Source organism: Rhipicephalus sanguineus, chromosome 7 (assembly GCF_013339695.2).
Source record: "Rhipicephalus sanguineus isolate Rsan-2018 chromosome 7, BIME_Rsan_1.4, whole genome shotgun sequence".
Lineage (NCBI taxonomy): Eukaryota > Metazoa > Arthropoda > Arachnida > Ixodida > Ixodidae > Rhipicephalus > Rhipicephalus sanguineus.
This window is the reverse complement of record NC_051182.1, coordinates 135,615,130-135,636,442: the sequence shown is the minus strand read 5'-3', so window position 1 is coordinate 135,636,442 and position 21,313 is coordinate 135,615,130. Positions and strand designations below refer to the sequence as shown.

At 47.7% G+C, this 21,313-nt stretch overlaps 1 protein-coding gene across 1 annotated transcript in view; it reads left to right on the top strand.

Moving 5' to 3' along the window:
• The window catches only part of LOC119400029 (myocardin-related transcription factor A), a 259,756-nt gene that overhangs the window by 78,331 nt on the left and 160,112 nt on the right, over positions 1-21,313 (top strand). The window contains exon 2 of the mRNA XM_049417946.1: positions 1,461-1,511. Within this exon, the coding sequence (XP_049273903.1) occupies positions 1,461-1,511 (51 nt within the window). The remainder of the gene's footprint in view (positions 1-1,460; positions 1,512-21,313) is intronic.

Below are 21,313 nucleotides of genomic sequence, written 5' to 3'. Positions count from 1 at the left end.
TGCTCTGCGATGTGTCCCACCTTGTGAGATGTGTGCTTCGTCAGCTGACGATTTCTGAGCACAATGATCTTCAATAAATCAGTCACTCAGTATATATACGAGTCCATGGTTCATCCAATTAATCTGTCTATGCAACAGTTCTTGCTATTCCTGTAAAAACACAGCGTCTGCCGCTATGTGCCGCCGTGCCATCTGGGAAATGGGCTTCGTGGGCTGACGGTGGAGGGGGAATCGTGCTCCATCAATCGGCGGGTTATTAGAACAATGAATCGATGAGTCATTCATTTAACCAGTGGACACAACAGTTTTCGCTACTCCTGGAACACGCAGACCATCTCCTTGTGCCAAGCCTTCTGGGAGAAGTGCTTCGTCATCTGATGGCTGAGGAAGAAGGGTTTTTCATCGTTCTCTCAGTCATTAGATCGATGGATCATAGAGTCATTCAGTTAACCATTCAATACAATAGTTCTCGCTATTGCTTGAACACCCAGTCCATGGCTTTGTGCCGAGCCTTCTGGGAGATGTGCTTCGACAGCTGACGCTTACTGAGGAAGGGCCTTCCATCAATCTGTCAGACAGTAGATGAATGAATCGGTTCAGTAGAAAAGTTCAGCCAGAAGATGAATGAAGTTGGTTCAATAGTTCTTGCAAAAATAAATTACGCGCTTTCTTGTTTTTGTTTTGGTTAAGAAGTCATACTGTACGTCAGTTAGGGCTGCAAGCGTTGTTTGCCACACTACACAGATTGCTTGCGTGCGGTTTGCTGTCAGTAGAAGATGGATGCCAGCAACAGCCAGAACGAAACGCCAGCTAATGTGTACCTAAAGAAAAGTTAACTATACAAAGAAAGAGTTGCAGTTGTTTAGTGCTTTGTTATTAGTAGCAACATTTTTGGTACTTTAGCACTCGAGGAGGTGCTCGGTGAATTATGAAAGGCTTCGTGTTCCTTGACCTTTGTGTGTTGTATCGGAAGGGGGGAGGACGTGTTGTAATTTTAAAATTCGCCAGCCTTTTCTTTCTCTTAGGGGGGAAGGGGGGTGGGAATCTTAGCCACAAGCGCAGCTGTCTACGTTCACGGCGCTTCGTATTCAAGTGCGTTATGTCTACAGCATTCCGGGGCAAATACTGCCGTGGTTTTGTAGAACAAACCGCAGAACGATGACGAAGCTGTGCTTATTGTTACGTTATTGCCACAATAATTACGTGTATGCTTTATCGGAATTATCGCCGTTGATTTTCAGCGTCGCCGTGATGTTCCGTATAACTTGCTCACATACATACATACATACATACATACATACATACATACATACATACATACATACATACATACATACATACATACATACATACATACATACATACATACATACATACATGGAACACCACGGCGACGGCAACACCGATGTATTCGTATGCGCATGCTACAAATGCTTTCTTCCTTTTTTCTCTTTTTGCAGAAGTCTACCCGTGCAAGGACTTTGACGTCCGCCGCATCGCAAAGCTCTCACGTGAGTTCTTGCCAATTTTCTGTTTCACGTTTTCATGTCGGTGTTACCGCATCGGTGGAGCCACCAGCAGGATAAACGACGAACTTCGACATCTGGCTCCTTCTCGTGATGTTATACCTCGGTCATATACTTTGATCATGCGTTATGAGCTGAACAGTCCCCGGAATATGTTGAGCTTATTTACGGCTACATGTGTGTGTACATTGCCTTCTGCACATATATATGCACTTGTCTTCAGGCTCCTTTCATTTGCCAGTTAACTATCATAATAACTATGTATGCAACGCTACCTGCACTCAGGGCTCCACCCTCTGGGACCTTACAATCTAAACGAACAAACAAAGTTTTGCACTACTACTAGTAGTAGACGTAGAAAGGGCCAAGAAAACGAGTCCAACGTCACGTCTGTACACTTTTCGTGGTTGTTTGCGTTATACACCAGCTGGCAAAAATATCTATGTTGATGGAACACAGTCATGTACGGTCCAGTACACCGTTAAAATGAACAGCTAACCGTTATTAAAAGCAGGATACGACTGGTAACTGCATCAAAGGTTTTGTTTTCCATACTGGTGAAAAGCCCCTGTGTAATCGGTTTCGCATACTTTTACTCATAAGAAGATATCTTCGGGACCTTGTACCATGTACCAGCGATAATAGGTCGCAGAAAGGAAACATGTTTTCTTTAACAATGTACCGGACTGTACTGTGCGGTACACTGTCCAGATGACACTTTGCATTGTTTCAGTGCATATAAGCCAGTATACAGTTGTCATTGAACCATAGTTGGGGATGTGGATTTCTTTTCATGTGCGGCAGTCTTCGTTGTACATATTCGTTATAGCTATCTTACGACCGTTTCACACGACGCAAAACGCAGTGATTTTCAGGCTGCGAATTCGCTCGCAGCGAAAAAAAACGGCCGGTCTCTCTCGCCTCAACGGTCAGCGGCGAGCGAACAACATGTTTGAAGTTTTTCGCTCTGTTCGCAGCGGCGGAGGCATTTCGACGGGTCGGGGGGACCCGTCGAAATTGCGCCGAGCCGGCCGAGCCGTCAAAATTGCGCCGACGCGTTTGTATTGGCTATGGCCGCTGTTGCCCACTATGAACTTCATGAACTTCACTTTTGTCATTTAAAAACACTTTCCAACCTAAATTGGTTGAACTAATTTAGGTTGGAAAGTGTTTTTAAATGACAAAACACGCGTGCTCTTCGCTACCGTTCACGAAAACTTAAATGTATATCGCAACTCACAAATTGTTACATTACATTTGAAAACTTGTGCCTGTGTATGCCTCCAAGAACGGCAGCAGGCAACCTTGCGCGCTGCGGCAATCGTAGAGCAAGAATCGCAGCATGTGAAATAGCCTTTAGGCCTTGCTTCTTTTCCATATTTATCTATCTTTTTTCGGCAGATCTTCCCAAGCCTTCTCTCTTTGCCTGCGTCCTGCTTATTTTTTTTTTAATTCGCTATTCCCTTCATCTTTCTATCTTCTCGCTCGCTCCTACCGGGTTCACTTCGTTTTGTTGCTCGTAAAGTCCCCTCCTGAGAAATTGCCTCCCCTCCCCGCTTCTACACTCCCTCTGTGTTCCAAATTCCAGGTGCACGCGTTTGCGGCCCGGGAGTGGAAGGAACAGAGTCGTTGATTTGTGTTCCCTCGTAACGGATCCGTGAACAGGCGCGCGCGGTACGCTTTTGCTAGAAGTGTGCGCCTGCGTTTTACTGCTTTTTCTTTTATAGCGTATATAGCTGTAAACGGCACACCTGCTTGATTTTGAGGCGTCCGTCCACGACCGTCCACGAGCTGGAAACGTACGTGACCTCCTCCGAGCGAGCGATGACTAATATAATAATAATAATAATAATAATAATAATAATAATAATAATAATAATAATAATAATAATAATAATAATAATAATAATAATAATAATAATAATAATTGTTGGGGTTTTCGTCCCGAAACCACGATATGATTATGAGAGAAGCCGTAGTGGAGGGCTACGGAAATTTCGACCACCTGGGTTTTTTTAACGTGTGTCTAAATCTAAGCACACGGGCCACGGGCCTCTAGCATATTTGCCTCCATCGAAATGCGGCCGCCACGGCCGTGATTCGATCCCGCGACCTTCGGGTGAGAAGTCGAGCACCATAACCAGGAGACCACCGCGGCGAGATATCAAACGATGACGTCACTACACTACGTCATCATGACGCCACCGTAACGTCAAACGATGGCGACACTAAACTACGTCATCATGACTCTATCGTGACGTCAAAAGAATACCTCGCTGTGCTACGTCATCATGACGCCGCCCTGACGTCAAACGATGACGTCATGAGTAGCAGCTCCCATAGACACTATCGCCCGATTCGCTTCTATAGTCGGATACAGTCGGAGAGTCCCCGCCCAGATGACCGAGGCGCGACCGCCGACCGCCTTCGCGACTAAAATAATAGTCCCGCTCATACACTCGGCAAAGTACTCCGAAGGCGGAGTCACCGGCAGTCTTGATCATGACGTCAATCTGGAGTGCGCGTCCATTGGTGCAGGCTTGTGTGCATCCGCCTTTGAGGAGGAAACACCGCGGACTTCTAAAGTTGTATGTGACTATAATGTATTACGAAACTCTGTGGAATGGATGACTACCAAAGCATTCGACCTCTCCCTATAGCTCGCTGGCCGCCAGCGTTCGCTCGCGTCAGTAGTGACGTAACCAAACCTGCAGCCCCCTACGCTGGCGGCGCCAACGGATGATAGCTGGGGTCAAGATGAAGTATTCTTGCTCTAAACGTGTGTTCGATAATAAAAGAGTCGCACAGTTCCTTACGCTTTTGCCTAAAACGACTCGCAAAAGAAAAGCCATCCTCTTCTTTTCCTTCTCAATCAACTGCTTTGATCCCCGCCCTCCCACACCGAAAGCTTTCTGCGCCCAACGCGGTTTTACACTGCCTCCAGGATCGAAGGCAGTGGAAGCTGTCTGCACCCCACGTGGTCTTGCAGTGCCTCCGGGATCGGCCCACCGTAGACCGAGCGACAGTTTCATGCGATGAATTCGTGATGTGTCGTCACGTTATGGGACCTCAAGTGACGTCACGATGACGTAAGTTTGCCGACCTGTGACATCATCATGATGTCACAGCATGACCAATTCATATGGTGATTTTTTTTTTCACCACTCCTGTTGACGCCGACGCCGCCGGCGGTCTCTTTTCGCGTTTGATGAGGCATGTAAGGCTTTTGCCTTGGTTTATAAAGCCTGCATGATGAATAGCAATAACAGAGAGACCGAACGCGTGTTGATTACGGGTCAGACCTTGATTACAGTGCGAGACCTCGGCGCATGCTCGTCCCAGTACCATGTTTACAATCTCGCCGGCCAACTTGAAGCGCATGAGGTCGCGCTGTTTCTAGACGACGCGAGAGGGGAGGAGACCCGAGGGGAGAGGAGGGTGCAAGACTGAGGCCCCGGGAACGGCGTCAACACCACGGGTCGCCGACTGCGTGAGCACCGGGTCCAAGCGGTCGGGACCCAAAGGGGTTCCCACGGAGCAGCACCGTGCATAATGGGTCAGGTCTTATAAATCAGCGCCTCAATTAGAATCCGACCCCGCGGCTGCTGTACCGCATGCGTGCATGCTTGTTCCTGGTCCCAGGTAGCACGGAAGCGTGTCCGTGCTCTTCAGTATGCGAGGACTTCGTCCTCTCTCGTTAAGCCTTGCCAGTCCCTTATCTTTGACACCTTGAAAGATTACAAAGTATATAAGAGAGTTAGGAGCAGCCTTGGAGTTTTTGGCCTCTGTCTTCTGCCATTCGTCTTACTGACAGTTCTTGTTTTTATTCGCTTCGGCGGTGTTTACCGTCTCTAACCGTCTCGCACCGCATGCACCCACTTGTAGTTACCGATCCCGCGTCGTGAGGTCGGGTTAAGAACCGAAAACGCGTCGTGGTGCGTAGAAACCACACGATCTGTCGCGTATACGTCGCAGAATCACCGGGTATATGATCAGTCCTACTCAATCGTTGATAACTTCATGGGCGACCGCAAAGGGGTCCTACTTAGCTACTGATATCTTCACGGGCTACCACAAAGGGACCTATTCAAACGCTGGTAGCTTCACGTCCAACAGCATACTCAATCGTTGATATGTTCATTGGCAACCACAAATGGGTCGCGCTGTCATACACAGGCTATACGCCAGTCAGGTCTCAAAGGTATACCTTTAAGTTTTATTAGTCTATAGGCTTCGCCTGGATTGGGAAAAACCGAAAGTTAAGCCAGATGGAAAGGTACTCGTCGTGGAAGAATGATCAGGCGCGCAAACCTCGTGCACGACAGGTGAACCAGATAACACTAACACCGGTGTTTCTGTTGTTTTCTGGTTATCGTCTCTTGTCGAGGAGCGAGTAAGCGAATTAGTTGGTTAAAAACTGCTTTTCAGCACAGAGGTTTCTCTTTCTGGGCACCTTCCACTACTACAATCACCACCACCGCTTCTACTAATACTATTACTACTACTACTACTACTACTACTACTACTACTACTACTACTACTACTACTACTACTACAACTACTACTATTAGCTCTCCCCTCACCTAACGCTACCATACCGCTGATTTTCACTAATGGTTCTTTTCACACGCTCCTGTGAACAGACTCGAAGTCTGGTCCGTGTTTTCCCTAAAGTCAACAAACAACTACCGTCTCGTGACGACGCTGTCGATAAGGCGCCAGCAGTCCCGTGGCCTTCCGGGTTGTGTGTTGTCTACTCCTACCCACCGCCTTGGTTCCTTCATTTGCAGAACCCTTTTCACGCGACGAGCCGCGTCTGTCGACGCCTCCTGGCGCGCACCACTATACCCTCCAAGGTCCTCTTGTAGAAGACGACAACAAGGAACTCTCGCCTTCCGATTGATCCGATCGACTCTTGAGGTCTTTCTCTCTCTCTCTCTCCGAATGGTCCTATTGTTAAACGCGAGAGTCACCTCCCTTTGTGGTCCGTGCCCCGGGCCTTAGCCTCGGCACCTTGCGCGGCGCCGAAGCTAGACGTCGCGGAAGCAGGCTATACGAGTGACTGTAGTCCCCCCCTTCCACGTCGAGGTCGTCTATGGCGTGAAGGCTGCTCGCTGCCAATTCCGATTCGTGGCCGTGGCGAAAGTGCGAAGCTGCTCGTGGTGGCGGGGAACCTTGGAGCCCGGGTTTATTCAGACCAGGGGCAGGCCTGTTCTCAACAGGAGGCGAGGGGGTGGGAAGAGTCGTCACTGGCTGTCAAATATGATAGATGGCTCAAGGGGCGGCGTGAAGTAGTAGTAGCAGTAGCAGTAGCAGTGGTAGCAGTAGTAGTAGCAGCGCTACTAGAATGGTGAGGCAGTAGTCGTAGTAATAGTAGTCGTCGTAGCAGTAGTAGTAGCAGCATACATTTTTTGTAGTAGTAGCATACATTAGCAGTAGTAGAAGTAGTGCTAGAAGCAGCAGCAGAGGAAGGAAGAAGTAGCAGTAGTATAGTAGAACAAATTGAGAGATAGTGTCATTAGTTCTAGTGAATAGCATAATGGCGTTGTAGTCGGCTGTTAGCACGAGCAGTGACAGTAGCTGATAGAGTACTGCGTGGTAGGTGGTAATGGTGCGAGTGACAATGATACTTGTATTTGTGCCAGTTGTAATAACAGTTGATAGCAGTGGCTGCAATATAGTGTAACTCTCAATAGTTGCAGCAGAAGCAACAACAGTATACAGTATGCAGTAGCCGTCAATCAGGGTTTAAGTAGTAGCAGTATACAAATCCAAGCCATGAGACTTAAGTAACCAGAAGTGTTCGAATGGGGTGGAGCCGATTTGGCAGGCATTCTCAGATCAATGAATGGTAGTTTACCAGTACCGTTCAACAGAAAGCTATGTGACAACTACATCTCACTGGCACCTACATGGCAGAAACTTGGAGGCTTGCGAAAATATTTCAAGTTAATAAGGACCATGCAGCGTGCCATGGAAAGAAAAAGGACAGCTGGAACCTTTAGGGACAAGGAGAGACCAGAGTTCTTCAGGGAACAAACGTTTGTTGAGGAAATCTTAGTCGCAATCAAGAAGTGGGATGGGGAGGGCATGTAGTGCGAAGTGAAGATAACCACTGGGCATTAAGAGTAACAGAACGGATTCCAGGAGAAGGCAAGCGCGCGAGGGGGAGGCAGAAACTCAGGTGGGCTCATGAGATTAGGAAGTTTGCGCAGATAAGGATGCCGCAGCAAGCACAGAACCGGGTTAATTGGAGAATCATGAGAGAGGCCTTTGCCGAGCGGTGGGCGTAGTCAGGCTGACGATGACATCAGCGTTGCCACGCATTCAAGAACCGGCTGAGAGCGCAGTGCGGTAGCATGCTCTTACTGTGTGACTGTTCATTCATTGACGATGTTGTTGTGTAGCGCACGGATACTGCCATAGTCAATGACTTTGTGACGTCTTCATGGAATATTCTCCTCTTCCATCCTTTCACACGTCTTTTCCCCTACCGAAGTACAAGGCAGCGAACTAGAGACCTCCTGAAGTTAACCACCCTGTATTACGTCTACCTTGTTCGTGTCCGTGTTTTTTGCGCTGCGTTTTTGATGATGTTATCGTACCAACTCGCCCAGCAAGACACCCTTCTGAACTTTATCCCCCTATCTCCTTTAAAGGAATACCTCTAAGAGATATCATAGGGAGGTATCCCTAGACATGTAACTTACAGAGATATCCTAGGGATACATCTTCGAGGTAACCTAGAGAGGCACCCCTAGGGATCCAATTCCCTAGGTACCCCTCCCTCTCTTAGAGGCAACCTAGAAAGGCATCTTAGAGATACCTTTCAGAGGTATCCTAGAAAGATATCCCTTTATCTTTGGGATACCTCTCTCTATCTAGGATCTTTCTCTAAGGTATATGGAATATGGGATACCTCTCATAATGACATATGGGATAACATACATGGAGTACCTATCCTAGAGAGTGGTATGCCAAGGGGATACCTCTATCTCTAGGATACCTTTCAGAGGTATCCTAGATAGGTATCCTAGGAAGCCCTTTTAGAGGTAACCTAAAGAGGTACCCTAGGGATACCTCTAAGAGGTAACCTAGAGAGGTATTCTACGGATACCTTCTTGAGGTATCCTAGAGAGATATCCTAGGGATAACTCTTAGAGGTGTCCACAAGGGCACGCACAAATATCTGGATTACACTTGGAAAGGTACACCCGACTGTATGGAACTGAAATGTGCACTCGGCTTAAAGGTTAGAGGCACGTTGGGCGTTTGAATTCTCATCCCCAATGCGTCGAAGGAAAAAAAATACGTTGAAGTCGTATACAAGGAGACCCTGCAGCACTCACAGCGGATAAGGCGGAGTCGCCTATGCCAGGAGCAGTAGTAGGGCACTGTGCCAGTTGGATGTTCGTGCGTGCGTGCGTGTGTGTTGTGCGCGTCGCGACCGCCGCGCTGCCAACTCGCAGCGTCACGGGCGTGATCACTGTGGCGTCGAGACGACGGCGACGATGACGACGTCGTTGTCGCTTCTTTCTCTCCCCGCCATTTCCTTCGCCTGTTCCTCCTCACCCACTCCTAGCATCCGTCCGTCGCGCCTGCACTGTTGCACTGCTCTGCTCACTAGGCAACGGTGTGGTGGTCACCATATCCACGCAGTGCAATCAACAAAATGATATGGAGACAGACAGACAGACAGACAGACAGACAGACAGACAGACAGACAGACAGACAGACAGACAGACAGACAGATAGATAGATAGATAGATAGATAGATAGATAGATAGATAGATAGATAGATAGATAGATAGATAGATAGATAGATAGATAGATAGATAGATAGATAGATAGATAGATAGATAGATAGATAGATAGATAGATGAAGCCGGAACTATTGCGCGTAATGTTCTAAATAGCGATTGTGACGTGCTGTAGAATAATGATAAGCGATACCGGCAGGCTGTAGTATATTTATGTTCAAAACTCCACAGTCTGTAGATGCGCATCTTTAATCTGCACTGCACGGATTCGGCGTAGCGTAGAATATAGACCTTTTCCCGGGAGAGAAGGAACGCCTCCTTTTTAGACTGTGGCGCGGGAGTGCAAAGGCTGACGTCACTGCCTCGGCAGTGCGTTTTCGGGGTGGATGACGCCTACATACCAACAGCCCAGAGGGGATTATGGCGGGGCCCAGGGAGCCTTCTGTGAAAAGGAGTATAAACCTTTTCAGCGGAGAGAAGGACCACCTCATTTCTAGAATCTCTGACAATTGGGCATGCTTATGAATCGCGAAGAAACGCGGGGACAACAACTTCCAAGCATGACCCAATTCCAACTAGGTCAGACGCCTGGGTTGCTACAATTGAGCATGTTGGTTCATGATCGAAAGTGTTGAATCGCGCATACACGACAACTACTAAAGGAAGAGACGACGACACACGGAGCTACCGACAGTTTGTGGTTGGTAGCTGGTTGTTGGTAGCTTGCACTCCGCATGTCGTCGTCTCTTCGTTTAGTCGTTGTCCAGTATGCGCAGTTCAACACTTTTGATCATGGATCAGCATGCCCAATTGTCAGCCATTCTGATCTGCTGGTAGTTTGCGCTCTGTGGGTCGTCGTCTCTTTCCTTAGTCGTTGTCCTGTTTGCGCATGTCAACACTTTTGCTCCTTTCTAGACTGTGGCGAGGGAGTACAAAGGCTGACGTCACTGCCTCGGCAGTCTGTGTTTTGGGTCACGCCTATTTAACACAGCCAGGAGAGGATTATGGCGGCACCCACTGTGAAAAGATGTATGGGAGAAGCGCGAACAAAGGATGGCCGCTGTGGCCTCTCTTTCCTTCTTTTCCCCCTAGCGACGTAGCATGGCGACAGTGTCGACACTGGTGACACTGTTGACCGCAGCCTGTCCTTCCTCCTCGACACAGCCAAAGGTGACACGCGTGCTTGCATTCAGTTTTCTTTTTGTGCGTTGTTTTCGTATGCGTACAAACCTTTATCTTGCCAATCGACGCTGAAGTACACCACCGGAAACAAACATACAAAAGAAATGTCAACAACAAAGTTTTGTGCCAAGGTCTGACTTTCTCGGTTTGTGTGTAGAGCCGTGAAGCGCGTGCAAGTCATTAAACTCATTTTTCAAGTCTCTTCTTCTGGGACGTTTTCGTAACAACCGACGGTCCCTTTTAGCGTCCCTTTGAAATCAGCGCGAGGAGTGTTTCGGGTTTTTCCTTTCTATTTTTTTTTGCGGGCTGTTCTTGAAGGAGTTGAAAATGAGCCGAATGTGTGTTTGTAGCGCGTTGCGTCCGGGCTTAAAGGGTAATTGCTTCTCTTCTTAGCAAGACAAGGTCTCGCGGTAATTATCGCTGCTAATTACTCCGAAGTGACAGCCAGTGCAGGCTCATGGGGGCAGGCGAAGACGCGTTAATTAACGTGATCCAAACTTAACGCTCGTCGGCCCGCCAAGGCACCAGGTAAGTAACCCACAACGTATCGTGGCCCACTAAAGCGTTAAGAGCGTGTTAGTTAGCTAGGTAATCAGTTAGCAGTTAGTTATAGTTCAGCCACTTACGTGATTAGCTAATTAGTTACGTCCAGAACCTATTAATTAGTTAGTTCAGTCAGTCAGTCAGTCGGTCGGTCGGTCGGTCGGTCGGTCGGTCGGTCGGTCGGTCGGTCGGTCGGTCCGTCCGTCGGTCGGTCGGTCGGTCGGTCGGTCGGTCGGTCGGTCGGTCGGTCGGTCAGTCGGTCAGTCGGTCAGTCGGTCGGTCAGTCAGTCAGTCAGTCAGTCAGTCAGTCAGTCAGTCAGTCAGTCAGTCAGTCAGTCAGTCAGTCAGTCAGTCAGTCAGTCAGTCAGTCAGTCAGTCAGTCAGTCAGTTGTTTAGTTGCGTTGTCTTTAGTTGTGCGAAAGTGCGAAAGGCTTTGCCGCGCTAGCCACGCAGCCCGAGTTGAATCTAGCGTTCTGTGCTTATCAGTCATTTATTTAGTTAGTTATCTAACTAATTATGTCGGCTTTAGTGGCGCAAAAGTAACCACGCATAACCTAACCTATCCACACCTTAACCACCCGAAGGGGGAAGGGAAACTAATAAGTTACGCGCCGTTTTGACCAAGCTAACGCGACGATGAAAACGGGCAGTGAGTCACGTGGTATTGTCCAGATTGACTCGGCGTCTGCCCGTGCTGTGGGTTTCTCCGCATTGTGCTTGCGTAATCGGTGCGGCTCGTCCGTGGAACTTCTGGCAGTGTCACCTAGGGGAGAAATCTGGCGCCACTGTCGTCCGTGTGAGTTTTCTAACTGGCGTAGTTGCCACGCAGCGTAGCCAGAAGAAAGAAAGAAAGAAAGAAAGAAAGAAAGAAAGAAAGAAACAAACAAAGAAAGAAAGAAAGAAAGAAAGAAAGAAGGAAAGAAAGAAAGAAAGAAAGAAAGAAAGAAAGAAAGAAAGAAAGAAAGAAAGAAAGAAAGAAAGAAAGAAAGAAAGAAAGAAAGAAAGAAAGAAAGAAAGAAAGAAAGAAAGAAAGAAAGAATAGCGAGGCAATGGACAGAGACAACAAAAGTCGTTGTCTTGAAAGCTCCCCGCCCACGTTTTCCGCGCTTCTATAACGGGCGCTGTGCCACCGTGGTAATGCCGGGACGTGGGTGTGCGAGGCTTGTATTGCACGTGGCTTGACTTGGCTTGGCATAAAATGGGGACATTGTCGCACCTAAATCAAAGAAGCAAAGCAAGAGCCAAGAACACGTGCGAAAATTGTTTCTTTGTTGAATGGCAGGCAGTCATCTGAAGTCGTTGTTTGCCCGTAGTGAAATTTTATTTATTGGTTACTCACATTTAACAAAAATAAAACGTGCGTGGCTTGCGTAAAACATGGTTATTTTCTCGCTAAAAGAGCTTGTTAAAATGTTTCAGTAAATAACTAAAACCTCTTTTTTACCTACATCTTACAACTAAGCACATCTATCTATCTATCTATCTATCTATCTATCTATCTATCTATCTATCTATCTATCTATCTATCTATCTATCTATCTATCTATCTATCTATCTATCTATCTATCTATCTATCTATCTATCTATCTATCTATCTATCTATCTATCTATCTATCTATCTATCTATCTATCTATCTATCTATCTGTCTGTCTGTCTGTCTGTCTGTCTGTCTGTCTGTCTGTCTGTCTGTCTGTCTGTCTGTCTGTCTGTCTGTCTGTCTGTCTGTCTGTCTGTCTGTCTGTCTGTCTGTGCCTGGCTGTCTGTGCCTGGCTCTCTGTCTGGTTGTATATCTGTCTCTGGTTGTCTGTCTGTGTCTGTTTTGTCTTGTCGCCGCCTTTTCAACCAGAGCTCCTTGGGTGTAACGATATTGCCGTCTGCACGGGCCGTGACTCCCTTCGCCAGCAATGCACTGCCGAGGCAGTGGCGTCAGCCTTTCTATACCCCCGTGCAAACAGTCCCCAGAAAATGGAGATGCTCCCTCCCTCTGGCGGAAAAGCCTACAGATCTGTCTGTCCTAAAGTCCCTAGATTTTTCCTTTTAAAGAACAAGGAAAAATCTAGGGACTTTAGTCTGTCCATAACTCTCTCTGCCTATGTTTCGACATTCGTACCTAGCTGCATGAATAAGCCGGCAGTCACGGGGTCCTTGAAGGCGCGTCCAAGACGACCTCAGGGAAATGCTGCCCAGTTTCCGTCAGAGTGATTAGCGAGCCGTACCATGACAGACACTACGGCCCACTCACTTTGCTGAAGCCTAGCCGTTACTAAAACGGAACACCGCGCATTCTCAGTATGCCCACGTGCCCTGAGTCATCCGGCGCATCCCTTTTGACAAATGCGCGTGAATATGCAAATGTCGCCGGGAAGAAGGACGTCGTTTGTCCGCGGCCTGACGTGCTCGACGCTTGACGAGCCAAGCTTCTTTAAAATAAACCTTTCTGGCCTTTTGTTTCGTTTTTTTGCTTTTGTATTCTAATTCCCGATCCTTTAGTTTGGTTAAATAGAGAAAAACAGAACAAACGTCCGTTGCCGGCCAGAATTAAAACCGTTTAACCTCTCCTCTTCTCGCCCTTTTAAACGACTGAAGATAAACGAAGCAAATATACGCGTCCGGGCTTCTCTTACGTAAATGCTTAGTGTTCGTTTTTGTTTGTTCTTTTTTCCCTGAGAACGCCGTGCCACGTAAGATGCAGAGCGAGTTACTGTGGCGACAGCGCTAAATATAAGACCGCTCGCGCTAGTCTTTACTTTTGCGCAATTATGTGAGGCGTAATAGTGTCCCGAGTGTGAGAGCCCGTTTTGAGCCCCAGGATAGGAGCCCGGAGTCTGAACTCGCTGACATTTGGGCGCTGCAGGACCGACGTGTGGGAAGACCGACAGCGAGCGGTCTCCTACGGGTATAGTCGGCTGGGCATTCGCTACGGCCACCAGGCATACTTACAGATCGTTGTGGGTGTGTAGAGGGTGCTTGTTTGTGAATAACACCCTCGTATCATGTATGTATGAGGGTTGTCCTTTTGACATTCGCTATATTACACAGTGAACATATTAAGGTCATTACAGATGTATAAAGAGTGTAAGACCCTTCTCCACCGGGAGAGCTTCATCACGGAAATGACGTCACCAGGTCATCTGGTTGATTGAGGAAGCGCGGTGCCCTCGTTATCATAACGTCATCGGATAGCGGGCCATTTGCTAATAATGATACATCATCGTCACGTCCAGAGACTGAGGGCTTCACCACGTCGTCAAGTAGACGTGTAAATACCATGTGGTCGGCGTCATCCCGATGTCAGCAGATTGATGACGTCTTCGTGCCATCGGGCAGAGAACGTCGCGCCGTAAGATTGAAGACACAGTGGAGTCGTCATGATGACATCACCACAAAATCGTCATATTGAAAGCGTCGCCACGTGATCAAGCTGACATGATGATGTCATTCCAGCAACGTCATCCAGACGTCGCCACATTGTGGACGTCTCCACGTCATCTGGCTAAGAGCGTCGCGCCATTAGGTTGAAGCCGTGGCTGTGACGTTGTAACGCTGACGTCACCGTCACGGCGTAAACAGACTGAGCGGGCTGCCAAGTCAATGCGTAAAAGCCTTACGTCATCTCGAAGACGTCATACCGTTGTCGCCGGATCGAGGTGAATGTCTCCGGGCCATCAGTTTGAGAAGGCGGCAATGCCATCGTCGACATCTTCACGACGGCGACGAAGTCGCTCAGTGATTTGCGTTGACCGGGTGTTGGCCGATTCGCAAATTACCTTTTCATTATTAGAAGTGAAAAATAAACAAACACACGAGGACGTCAGACACAAACGGACCACATTCGTGGAAGGCGTACACTACTGGCTTCCGCGAAGGTGGGAGGGGCTTACGAAGGGCGGGGCTGTAGTACATGAAGATAGACAAGTAATACGAAGGCATAAGAAATTAGAACACAGAAGGAAGGTGTCATAGACGTGTCCTGTGTCAGCAAGCGCCCATAGGCCAACCTTTTCCCAACCCTGAAAAAGCTTTCGATATACTGCGTTGAATTCCGGCTGTACCGTCCGTGGACGTTTCGTCGAGATGTAACTGAACGCTGCGTTTAATTCTTAGGCAAGTTGGTCGCGACCGTTAACGACCGCATACAAGAGAGCTGCGACCAACAAAAACTTCTGGAACTAACCAATCGTGCCGTTGGTTCCGATCGGCACTGCTTCGATCTATGTGTCCGCAAAGAACAAAAGAATAAAGAGGTTCGTACAGTTGCATCGGGTCCAATGGAACCATGCAGGCACTGAGTCATTTCTTGGCGCGCGGTGGCCCTAGCCGCTTCAGCGATGCGACACGCAGGCTTCGCGGCTATGCTGCGTCTCGAAACGCCTGGTGCGGTTATGGAACACGAAAAAATAAAAAGAAAAAAAAATGAAGGCTAAATCAACCAGCTTCTTTTTCCGTGGGCGCCCACGAAAATACGGTATCCCGTGGGAAAGGGAAAAGGCGACCATGCAATCCGCACCCAACACAACAACTAAACAAAAAAAAAAATCACACACACACACACTTGGAGGTTCCAAAAAGTAAACAGCGGCGAAGAAGGAAAGAAAGGGAGAAAGTAGTCTTTAGAGAACAAGAAGAACAAGAAGAAGTGTGGGACTTGTGGAAATGACGACGCCATCGGTAGTACACTTCTTTTTTTCTGGCAGACAGGTGCTTCTAAATTCTGATCACCGCCGCGCCTCCGCAGTCGCGAGGGTTTCTATCTTTTGCCTCGCGGCGCCTCCTCCGTGCAACCAACCCTTCCCTTCTCCCCCTCTTTCCTCCCTCCTTCGTAAAGCCTATATTCCGGCCCGTCGCGCTTTAGGCGGTGTGCGCGTGTGTTGCGCGAATGTTGATTGGCTGACTTAAGGTGGTTGTTGGTTGTTTGCTACTTGGCAGTGCAACTGTCGCTGCCACGGATGTCGTGGTGTTTCCTTGATCGTTGCCGCATGCACTGGCGTAGCACTGGTAGGTTGAGGAAGGTTCAGACCCCCCCCCCCCCCCTCCCGCACCCGAAATTTTCAATTTCGCATGCGTACATATACACGCACTAAACCCTTTTAAGTGGAACCTCGTTAATACGCTTTTCGCGGGAACGGGAAAATAAAACGTATTATGCAACTGTCGTATTAACCAAAGCGGTTGGCCGGGAGCAAGAACTTTGAAGTTTGTTTTCTTTCTTCCTGATAGAGAAAGAGGAGTAAGAGCTAAAGACCATATTACCCGACAGAGGCTCTTACTCATATGGAAAGAAAAGCGTATTAGGCCTAAAAATGCATTACGAATAATCGTATCAACGAGATTCCGCTCTATACTCGCCTAAACCGACACTCCGAACACTGGTATGTTCTGCGGCCGCGTTCGATAGTTTTCAAGCATTAAGTTATTGGTTGGCCGAATGCACTAAATAATATAAAAATTACTTCTGAATATGTGCGCACAAGCTACGTTTCGTCGCGAAGCTTTCATTGTGAAGGTCTCCGGATTTTCGCTGACCGCGCTGCTACTGGTCTCACACAACTTGCTTCCGAGTAGGCGCATCGGGTCTCCCAATTCGCGTCGGATTTCCACTTCCGGTCTTTTCATTAATTCCAGATTTATAAGTGATCGTGGACACCGCGGATCTCATTTCCGGTTGCTGGATGTGGGCGGGGCTTGAGATTCGCTTCGTGTTTTGAACAGCGAAGCTGCTAAAGCTCGCAGAAAAACGTCCCTGCTCCGCGAAAACTCGCCGCGCCGTTGCCTAGCAACCGACCAAGCCACAGCTGCCCAGCACCTGGCGTAACGTCGCCAAACGGCGCATGCGCCGAAGCAGTAGCAACGAAAAGAAGCCGCCGCAAAGCCCCGCCCACCGACGGGAACACGCCGCGCCGAAGCTACCGCAACGGCGAAGTATAACCGCGCCAAATTCAAAATGAGTGTCGCCTAGCAACCGTTTACGTCATGAACTACGTCATAAAATACTCTTAGGGTGCATGCGCTTTCCTCGGAGATCACCATAAAAGGGGTTGCTCATAGCCGTGTCAAGACAGATTGTAGCCATGGGCCATCCAAAGAAGGTCCGTACGCCCGAAGAGGCGGCTTACCGCAAGGCCCGACGGAGACATCGCGCGCAACCTCCGCTCTACAGTGCATGGCCTGGATGCGCCCAATCGTGCTGAGACAGCCATGGCGTGTCCTAAGAAAGTGCGTACTCCCAAAGAAGAAACCGCGCATCTCGAAGCTATAGACGTGTCGGTCGACGGGTAGTACGAGCGGCGAAGGGCCCGTGCTTCGCAGTGCCAAGTTTTGCGCGACTTAGTGCAAACTTCCCGCATTTGTTTTTTATTGCGACATCGGCATACGGTGGCTACCCGGATAACGCTCACGTTCTGTGGGATTGTCCGGGTGGCCGTGCAGCACCATGGGCGAGAGCCTTAAACACATACCGACCAATCTAAGACCTGCGACCCTGGAGGAGTGGCTGGCGGACTCTTCGCCAGACATCATGAAGGCACTACTCGGACATTTGAAACTTTTAGGCCTGTCTGATGACTAAGCCTTGCCTTTTTTTTATTAGTGGATCCGGACATGGGGTTCGTTTATTTTCAAATTTGTTCTGTCTCTCTCTCTCAACTTGCCCATAAGACATAATATTTGTGCGTATATGTGTATCAGGTGTTCGCCGTTAGGCCGGTTTTGTGTATGAAATGAAGGAGTGTCTTGCGAAACCTGTTATTCGTGTTCACCTTGTGTAAATTGTGATCATGTAAATAAAAATTAATCATTCAGCTAATCAACCAATCAATCAAATTGGGGGGGGGGGGGGAAGGAGCCGCATGTGCGTGTTTGAGGAAGATGCCGGTGCGAGATGCAGAGGTGGTACATACACGTAGACCAGAAGTACGTTAACCAGAAGTATGTGCCATGGTTGCCCGGAAGTCAGGCAACCATGACTCCGAAAGGGGGATTTTTCGTTCACTTCAATTCCGTCCAATTTAAGAGAGAATCATTACGCTACTGTGAAGATACCTCAAATAATGTGCCCTATATGCTTTCCTTGGCTTTGCTGTCGGTCGATTTTATTAGTTGCGTGTAATAAACATAACGAGCCCCTCGGACAATTACTCTTCTTTCTTGACTCTCAAGTGGTTCAACCGGAGGTGGTTGAGAACAAGCGAGAAACAGGAGTGAATTTAAGATCATAAATGGGGTATGCAACAGTCGCGTGACGTGCCGGAAGTGTTACAGTGGTAGTTAGGCATAGCCACTTTCGTTTCCTTAAAGGGGCCCTGCAACACTTATCTAAACAACCACCGAATGGCTTCATTAACACTTTCGTGACCGCGGAAAAATCGGTTGTTTTTGGCTAGTCTAGGAAATATTTTTTCCCTGCCAAAGTATTATAATTGATGCTAAAGTGTAGGGTATCAAATGATAGAGGAAGAACTGTTCTTTCTAACAGTATTAATTTCAAACAACGGTTTTATTTCTAATAAAATAAAAAGATTATCAAAGAAAAATGCATTAAAAAAGAAAGAAAGATTCATAAAAAACATCAATGCTACTCTGCAAAGGTTAAACATTAAAAAAAATCGAAATATAAGTTTTGAACGCAAAGCCCTCGTAGAATAATAGTGGAAATATAAGCTCTGTAAGTACAAAGATTATTTACATAAATACAAGAATATAGGCACTAGTGCCTATCATGCCACCGCGCGACGCAGGTTCTCGACGCGGTGAAACAAAGGTTGGCTGCGCATGTTTCGGGAAAAACATTTTTTTTTCTGTTCAGCTTTCCTAGCATAGTTTGCAGTTCTGGTATTTTTCAATTTTCCTGTGTATTTGTTGAAATGAACAGTGTAGCCTGTTCCAAATCTGCAAAAATCCATAATTGTACTCTCATTTGACCTCTTTCTCGCTGATATACTGCCGAATACCATACCGACCTTCACATTTCACCATTTTCTCATTCACTGAAAGGTTCCGACGGGGTTAAAAGATAGCGTAGAAAGATCGGTCATGTGTTGCAATAGAGAAGAGACGTGGTGAAGATTCTCGTGGGATGCGACGGTCGTCTTCTTCAGATCAGAGACACTCAAGAAGCCTTGAACCTTTTCCGTGGCATCACTGACGGTAGACGAAGGCCTGGAAATACGTGTCGTCGACCCCAACACCAATGCAAGCGCGGGAATTCAACGATTACCATGTACACATGGAGTGAGACGAACTTGCTCATCTTCTCTTCAGTAACCTCCCTCCATGGATCCGTCCCTCTCACTGTATGTTGGCTTTTCGAAAGTATGCATCTGCGCGTACTTATCTGTGTGGTTGCATGTCTCTCTGACGACTTCAGCGGTAAAAAACAACATGAAGACGCCGCCGCGCAGCACACCAGAGCGTTGGGTCAAAGTCCGCTCCACGCCGTCTTCGCGAAGAGAACTGCGCTCTTTCTGCAGCCGGCGCCAAATGCTCCCGCTCGAATGAAGTTAACACCTTGCAGATAAGAGCTGTTATGTTTAGAACACACCGGATACGTTTACATCGACGCGCGGCAGAGATAAAACGACCCGAGGAAAAGACGAAACTTACCGGCGGATAGCTGCTGATGTTCCGGGGAGGTTTGACGCACTTTCGCCGTCCGTACGACTTCGCCTGGCGAATCCAAGTCGTCTTTCGTGTCTGTGCTCCTACCATCATCCAGAGATTCCCGCTCATATTAATCGGAATCCGTCGAAATTCGCCGTTTCTGTGGAGCACCCGCGAGCGGCGTCGACGCGAAGTCTGAAACAACGAGCGCTCACCTACCCGACTGCGAACGAGCTTTAAAATTTTAATCTCCCCGCGGTGGAAAAAACAAACTCGCAAACAAAACTGATAAAAACATGTTATTTTATTCTTTGTATTGCGTTAGCTGTCCATAACCGCTCATAGAGTGCCAAAACTTGATCTTGAAGTCATCGATAACATACTATCGGTGGGAATAGGCGCGGTCACGAAAGTGTTAAAGGAGTTTATTGGCTCACGAATCGATCGCCGCAAAAATTTTTTAGAATCCGTCAAGTACGGGCGGTGTTACATAGATTTGTCGAACGCCGTAATTGCTTTCTCTCTTTTCTCGTCCCGACGAAAGCGCTGGAAGCAGGGAGGGGTGGCACGGTCATTTGGGTATATGACGTCATTTCTAGAAAGAAGGAGGAACGATTTCTAGCTGACTTTGAGAATTAATTGTAAATTACAGGCCGCGTGCTGCGCAATAATATTTGGCTCGCGTGTTCTCGGGAGTCTCGACTACCGATCGGCAGCGTTTTCTGACCATACTGAAAAGTGTTGCAGGGCCCCTTTAATGCCGGAATATCTTATTAATGCACTGTTAGCCTATGCGAGAAGGAATGTCGGGCATCATACACGGTTGCACTCTCTTCTACAATCGCACATCGTAATTACTTTTTACATCATAATTACGTCGTAAAACTGACCGGAAGTTGCGCAGTGAAAGTGGTAAATGATCATCGTCGATGGTAAGAGCGAAGTTTGAAGTGACGCAACAGACACATTTCTTCTGTACGTCACTGCTATGCTGGTGGTTATTTGTTAATTACTGTACGGTTAATTACTCATGAGATACCCGGACAGGTTTGTAACTCCGTGACCACTATCCGAACTGATGATGAATTAATTAATTAATTTCATACCTGTGATACCGTGTCCGTCCTCCCAACTCTGTTCTCCACTGGTTGCCAAGTTGACTATAAGAATGCAGCACGTTTGGGGCGTGTTGCTAGTTATCGTACTGGATAGAGTCTGAAATAGTTCGGGCTGGTGATGAATGCGTATGCCGCCTGCGATTTTTATAAAAGAAAGAGTTTCACTTTTTTTTATATTACACGTGGCTGCTTAACTTTTTTTTATTTCCTTTTGTAAATTGAGATGTGAGTTTATACATACTTAGGATCTGCAACAAAACCTCAGTTGAACGTCGGCGTGCTTATAGACCCTTTTCACATTTGTAAAGCTAGCTTTCCTGCTGTGCAGTTTGCCCAACTAATGGCGGCTGGTAACTTGCTGCAAACAGCGTGATCAAGCGCATTTTGCTTACGCTATGACGTGTGAAACGTAGACTCGGCTTTCTTGACATAAACACGCGTAATAGACAAGTCCCAGCGCGTGCAACTAGGACCTCGTCTCCACTCTTAAGCAAGACAAGTGCCGACATTAGTTGGACAAATATACAGCGCAGGAAAGTGCACTTGCGAATGATGAAAAGGGGTCTATCGCGTGTCGACCTTGTCTTG